Source organism: Gastrolobium bilobum, unplaced genomic scaffold (assembly GCF_033153095.1).
Source record: "Gastrolobium bilobum isolate Gb01-03AN ecotype WA unplaced genomic scaffold, APGP_CSIRO_Gbil_v1 utg5059, whole genome shotgun sequence".
NCBI lineage: Eukaryota > Viridiplantae > Streptophyta > Magnoliopsida > Fabales > Fabaceae > Gastrolobium > Gastrolobium bilobum.
In genome coordinates this window covers 115,903-123,100 of record NW_026896615.1, presented here as the reverse complement: position 1 = coordinate 123,100, position 7,198 = coordinate 115,903, and the positions used below count along the sequence as shown (strand labels likewise).

Sequence of the window (7,198 nt, the reverse complement as noted above, 5' to 3'; positions counted from 1 at the left end):
CTATCTTTCTTTTTCCTTCACTTCTTCTTGTACTCTTGTATTCTTTGAGTTCGACTTTGTTTACAAGCGATTCTTTCGTGGTCCGAGAGCACGGTGCTTTCTGTCAAAAAGAAAAATAAAAGAGGATTGAGAGAGAAATATAAAAAAAAAGAAGGGTTTAAGAATAATTTTTTTACCAAAAAAGAAAAAGTAGCACCAAAAAATTTGGTAGTCCCGAATCATTTTAAAAATTTCCCTTGTTTACACACGCTAAAGAACAAAAATGACAAGTTGATACTGGCGTTGAGGTGGTGGCACCATGCTGACAATAAAAAATTGACACATGCAAACATTGAAGAACAAAGACATCTGAGAGGAAAGGAAGAATGTGAGAAAGGAAGGAGAAAATGAATTGAGAGGAAGAATATGGAGTTAGAACTTAGAAGTTCCAATTGTTGAGAGGAAATGGAAGAGGATGCAGAGATGAGAATATTGGGTTCTGTTTATGAGGAATATTTAGATTTCTGGTAATGCTTTTTTATAAATATGTGTGTTCATTATATTTAATTTACATTTAAAATGCATATTTTATTTGTAAAAAAAAACAATGCATATTTTATATATATGTCATTGGGCCTATATTTTGATTCAGATCCCAATGGGTTTGCAACATTCAAAACAAAGACAACTTAACTTAAACAAAGACAACTTAACTTATATTTTGAAATGATATTGCATTGTAAATATTGGTTTTTTAATTACATACTTTGATCATAGAATGCTCAGACAAGTGAGACAACAATCCAAGGTATTAAGGGTTCCAGTTTATCTGTAAAATATTCTCATTTTTCATTATTTTTATTTGATTTATTTTCAATTTTAAAAGTGTATTAGAAAACAATTGGTGAACCAATCCAACTTAGACTTTTTTTTTTTTTTTAACTTTAATTCTTAATATACTTACTTTTTTCTTATAATTCTTAAAATGAATCTATTTTTCTTAAACCCACTTCTCAATGCTTTATTTATTTATTTTTATTTTTTTTGGGGTAAAGTAGCTTCTTCTATTTAAACTCAAAAATATGTTGAATAGTCTGTTTAAGAAAAATTGTCTTTTTCATATAATTAAAAAAAATTAAAATATTGAAAAATCTGTTTTTTATAAATATTTTAATATATCATGATGATAAAGTATTTTAAGAATAATAAAAAAATTGTATTAAAAATTAAAATTCATTAGACTTATTTTAATGAAAAAACCGTCCAACTCAACTCATTTTTAATGGAATTTGCTAAAAAGTTTTTGTTTTAAATACGAGAAAGATATTGTGATAACCAAGTTGTGTTACTACCAAGTGACTACTAATCAATCTTACTGTTGGATCGATTATATTGATCCAACGGTTATATTTATTTCCATCTCATAATTTTTCAAATTTAATACTTTATATTTATTTTCATTTTTATATGATTATGATTTCTCATATTTAATGCTTTCACTTTAAATATGAAGAATCATGACCATATAAATTTATTTTCACCTTTTATATAATTATAATTTTTATATTTATTTTTACCTTTTGCACGTATAAATAAACAAATCACAAAACGTCAAAACCTATCAAACTCAGACCAAACACGAATAATTCGAATTTCGAACCACCGTTGTGCAGCATTCGTCGACTTAGGTTGTTTCTGGAACCTACGCGTTAGTCTCTCTTTCTGTCTCTGTCGATGGCTCCATGGCCACCATGATTGGAGTTGAGAAAGGCTTCACCTCAGCTCATGTGCGACACCCAACTCTCCTTATCCACCCTCAACTTCACCACTTTTGGTAAAAACTTTCTCTGCAACTCTTTCTTTCTTCCTTTCTCATATTTATTCCTCTTCTATGTTTCATGCTCGTTTGGCTTCATGGGGGATTGAGATTATATGGTTTGGTTCTGTGAGGTTTTAACTTCTAAGATGAAGAAAGTTTGTGAGTCATTGCGTTTATTATATTCGATGAAATGCTCCAACGATTGGGTACTTTTTAATGGCACGGAACTTTAAGGTGGAAAGCTGTTTTGAGGTTTTAACAATTGCTAGAGTGGTTCTTTCAGCTAACAGTCTTCTTTTCTAATATCCGTTGAATAACACGAATGTCTTTTATTTGTAAGTGCCATAGTTGTCAATAGCAGTTAGCGGCCAGTAGCGGCCGACCCCAAAAATGGTATAGCGGTGTAGCGGGTAGCGGTATTACCGCTACGGTGAAGTATTAATTCCACATATATTATACTAACGTCAAGAAACAAGGCAATACCGCTTTTAGTATTAATGCTCAAACATAAGAAGTCACACAAAATCAAACACATAATTCCACAATCAATGTCAAATATAAGGAACATAAAGGAAGGATCCAAAATTAAACACAACTGAACAATAAAATTGTCAAATAGCCAAGTACAAGAAGTGAACTAAAAAAGAAAATCATCATCATCTTCGGATTCTCCATCAAATTCCAACATGGGAGTGGTGTAGCGGGGTAGCGGGTAGAGGTATTGCTGCTACGCTACGCCGCTACCTTCCGCTACGGCCAATGTCGCGTAGCGTCGCGGTTTGTAGCGGCCGACCGCCGCTACCCGCTACGGTAGCGGTTTAGCGGCGCTACGGGCCGCTACTGACAACCTAGGTAAGTGCCCCTTTTGGTTAACTACAAGCTAATATAGATTGGACAGAGACAATTTACGTTAATTTGGTTCAAATAAATTATTCTCCTTTAAAATATATAGGGACACTTTCAATAAATAAACCATTAGCACTTCTTTTATAAGAAAAAGAAAAAGAAAAAAGTAGTAGTAGAAGAATGTTTCATAACGAATTAGAAAGGGTAATAGTAAAGCTACACATTAATGTCCATACTATTTTTTAGGGCGAGAGCCTTGGAGCAGTGCTAAGGTTACTCTTTGTGGCTAGAAAATCACCAGATCGAGTATGTGAATCAATTTCTTTTCAAAAATAATTTCTTTGCAAAAATATAAGGGTAAGACTGTGTACAATCAACGCTCATCTCTACCCTCGCAAGTCCAGGACGTGGGGTTTGTCAGCTTTTTTCTGATCGGACATTATCACCTCTTTGTCTGCAACTATAGAAAAGCTTTTGTACCATCCCGTATTTTACTGTTTCAGACTTTGGTGTAATTCTAAGAATTTTAAAAATTAAACTGTCCTGAATTGGTTCTTTGCTAAAAAAATTAATATGGGAATGAAACCATATACTTGTTCAATGTTGATAGGAACTCAAGATAACCATAATTACCTAGAGTATTGCTCTTTTAAATGTTATTTTTCTGTTTTGAGAAGTATCAGTTATTGCCTAGTCTATATCCACATTTCAAGTGACAGTTTCTCTTCTTTGACAGTGGTGAAATTGCTGCTTCATTGTCTATTGTTTGGCTGCAATGTTTCAAGCAAAAAAGTAGCTGTTGTATGGGTGCACTTGTTGCATGTCTGGGTAATAAGAGAAACTTTAATAGCAATACTTCTGTAGCAGTCATTGGAGGACCTCATGCCAGTAGCCATGCTCTTAATAACCCCTCTGGAAGATTGGTTACTGTTGGTGGCATGCTGAAATACACATCTGGTGAAATTTATTCAGTCCTTCAAGCAGGCAGCCTTCAACACTGGTTTAAAAATTGGCAAACACTTAGGAAACACAAATTGACAGCTAGCACTTTTGCTGGCGCTATTGGATTTTGGCCTCGGCGAAGGACCCAGCTTTGGTTAGAGAAGATCGGTGCTATTGAACCTTTTTCTGGAAACCTTGCCACCAGTTGGAGCAATATCAAAGAGGAGGAAGCACTTGAAAGATACAAACTGATAACTGGAAATACTGTATTGTTTCCTGAATTTCAGGTCTATGGTGCAAACTCAGAAGACAACTGGCTAGCTGCTTCACCAGATGGTATAGTTGACGGGCTGGTGTATGAGTTGCCTTCTTGTGGAGTACTGGAGATAAAGTGTCCATATTTCAATGGAGACATGGGTAAAGCTTTCCCTTGGTCTCGAATTCCAATTTACTATATTCCTCAAGCTCAGGGTTTAATGGAGATCCTAGGAAGGGATTGGATGGATTTTTATGTTTGGACTCCTAACGGTAGTAGTCTATTCAGGTTGCATCGTGATGCAGATTATTGGGATGTAATGAAAATGGCACTATCTGATTTCTGGTGGAAGCATGTTCAGCCAGCAAGAGAGTTGTATAATAGTAATGTAATGACAAATCCCCTTTTTCAATTAAGATCTTTGAGACCTGCTCGTAGACATGAGTTATGTAGTTGTATAGTTCATAAAAGCAAACACATTGTTGATAATTCAAAGTTGTTGATGCGTGAGATACATGGGAAACTGCAAAATTGATATCTCCAGCTGTTAGATGGGAGTAATTAGTATAGTAAAAATTTCTTTGTTATAGATTCCATGACATATGAGTGTTTAGTTTAGATCAATTAGTTTATGAAGAAAATGATATTGCTGAAGGATCATATTATGAATTTATGGTGTTGATTATAAAACCATCAACGAGGAAAGATGCAGAGTTGAAGAGTTGATTATTAATTATGGTCATTTGAAGCTGGAGAGTGAGAGAGACAAACTTAAGAGGTTATAGAACTTAACAACATTGAGACATCTGATACTCAGAAAGTTGAGAGTTTGACTACAAGTATACTTCTCAAATCTCTTCGACATTTTTTTTGAATCTTACAGAGAACAATAAAATCATCTAATACTTTAATTGAGTAAAATGCTCATAATAGGATATTTGGATTTACATGCTATAAAGTCCAGCTTGAGGATGCCGGACTACATTCCTTTTCTCTTCTTCTCTTTGATTTTGCCTGAGATGAAGACTATTTCTCTTCTTGTAGTCAGAGTGACCCAGTCCTTTTGGCTCCAGCAAGGTATTTTCTTAGACCTAATGAACTTGAATTGAATCTTCAGTTGTAATTTTGATCTTGATTGGTTGTTAACTTGTTTGTTCTTATTGCAATTTGCATAGTATGATATATATGATTGTTTGGACGGAGTTATCTCTTATATACTAAATGTGAACTTGTAAATATTTTCCCTCTTGTGGTGTGTTAGATATAAAACCGTTCATATGCCTTCATCCAATAGCTTAAGCTTTTGGAAAGAGTTGGTTTATGACATGGTGTTACCACTTCAATTATACTTAATACGGTCATGACACTATGGTCATTTCCAAAAACGACTCATGTTAACAAGATGCTGAATTGAGAATGGATATATTGCCGTCTGAGTAGTATATTTGTATTCAGCAAGCAGTCTTAATTAAACCTCTTGGAAAGCTTCAGTTTGTTTGAGTATGAAATTTTGTTGCATGCTGGATTCATACTTAAGCTCTCATTTTAGTTACATGTTACTCTCTTGTTGTCAGCATATGCTTATCTTAAACTTCTGATAGATTCCTATTTTTGTAGGCCTCAACCCCTAATTACAAGTTCTCTATAAAGACATGAATACAAGATTGTGAAGGAAATTACATTCTTCATTGAAGGACAAGTCTTTCTGAAAATGTGAAGACATTGGGTTCTGAGCCTTTGTTTCGGATACCTGCGATTAAATACATTTTCTCAGAGTTAACTGTAAAGTTATACCTTGAAAGCTATTGCAAAAGAAAATTCATGAAAGTGTCTGGTAAGTTATGACTTTGACATCTTTTCAGGTAGGACTGCTCATAGGCATGTCCTTGGCTGGGATGCTGGGTGCATCTTTTGGACATCTAGCTACTTTTTTCACCAAGTATGTTAAAGTATTGTAGATTGTCAGACATGGGGTGCTAGTATACTTTATATTGTTTAATAATTTGTTGGATTTTCTTTATCTCTCTGTCTTAACAATTTTCTTGTTGCCATCTGTAATTGTTGCTAGTTTGTCGTGCTTCAAATCTCAACTTTTTAATGCTCTGAATGGTCTCCAACAATCCAACATGATGTTTTGGATATGAAGCTTATTCCATTGAATGTTGGTTGCTTATATAGTGAGATTTAGTTATCCTATCCTTACCCTGGTATATTTTATCATCCGAATCTTCATGATAATTGTATTATCTAGTCAGCTTTTCTGGTAGTGCCCTTCTCTTATTGACCGCTTGACTCTCTTCACATGCCTATGAATGGAGGCAGGTTTGTTTGGTAATTTGACACATCGCCGTTACAGGTTTTTTATTTTGTGAAAACGCTTATTCTTCATTGTTAAAGGTGGATTATTTTTACCCATTTTGGATGACCTACCTAAGTCGGAGTACGTACTTGACTAATTAAAAAATGTTGGATTTTAATTGATGCAGGCATGCATGATTGATTAGGCTGATTTACTGTTTTGGAACCTGCTGCTAGTACCGCAATTTTGCTCTCATTTGCTCAGATGTGGTGGCCATGCTAAGCTAAACATTGTAGCTTCTCTATTGGAATTTCTTCTCCTTAATGTACATTATGATTACTGCAATCTTCCCATCAAGGGAGGGTAAAAAAGGATATTTGGAGTGATTTGATCATATCGTTGAGGCAAACTTGTATACAAAGCGTACTTCAATTCTAATTTTGACTTTGTTTTCTTCCAAGGGTGGCTAGTTTAAGGATAATTGCATGATTAACAAGTTGGAAATGGATAATAGGGTTGATAGAGATTTTAACTCCATTGCTGTAGAGATTACTATTTTTAAAGTCTCTCTACTTGAATACGTCCTTGTGCCCTTTCATTCAGACGTTGGATTGGTGACCGTTAACTCCAGAAAATGCTGAGATTGGAGACCTTTCGAAGAAGAGGGGAGGATGGCTGTTTGGGATCTTCATAATGTGCTCTCTGCACCTTATAATCCTCAGGCATCAACAAATTAATGAGGTTTTGGTTGTAGAATGCATATGATCAATTGTTAGAGCACAATACAATATTATGTTTTGTTCTATATAAATTTTGATACAGAATGGTATTCTAAATAATATAATTATAGAGACAGTAACATAGTAAATAAGTCAATTAAATATTGGGGTATGTTTTTCTCATGTTACATGAGATAACATACCTCTCCTACTCATACATTAAAAGGTGTGCTTGCATTTATTTATTTTTTTACTTTTTTTTAAAAAAGTGGGTCCCACATGTTTTGTGTCTATGGCATGAGATAGCAAATCTCATGCAACATACGATTTATATTTCC

The 7,198-nt window shown here is 34.2% G+C and overlaps 1 protein-coding gene across 5 annotated transcripts; it reads left to right on the top strand.

Moving 5' to 3' along the window:
- Positions 1–1,619: 1,619 nt before the first annotated feature.
- Positions 1,620–6,965, top strand: LOC133300974 (uncharacterized). Of its 5 annotated transcripts, none has more exons than XR_009750118.1 (3): positions 1,620–1,813; positions 3,381–4,919; positions 5,460–6,965. XR_009750118.1 is itself a non-coding variant. In XM_061500562.1 (3 exons), exons 1-3 carry the CDS (start codon positions 1,722–1,724, stop codon positions 5,496–5,498), a joined length of 981 nt encoding a protein of 326 aa, XP_061356546.1. In that variant the 5' UTR covers positions 1,620–1,721; the 3' UTR covers positions 5,499–6,965. The 5 variants fall into 5 exon arrangements, 2 of the variants coding, with proteins under 2 accessions (XP_061356546.1, XP_061356547.1); XR_009750120.1 differs by having other exon boundaries at positions 3,381–6,049; positions 6,165–6,965; XR_009750119.1 differs by having other exon boundaries at positions 3,381–6,239; positions 6,329–6,965.
- Positions 6,966–7,198: the final 233 nt, after the last annotated feature.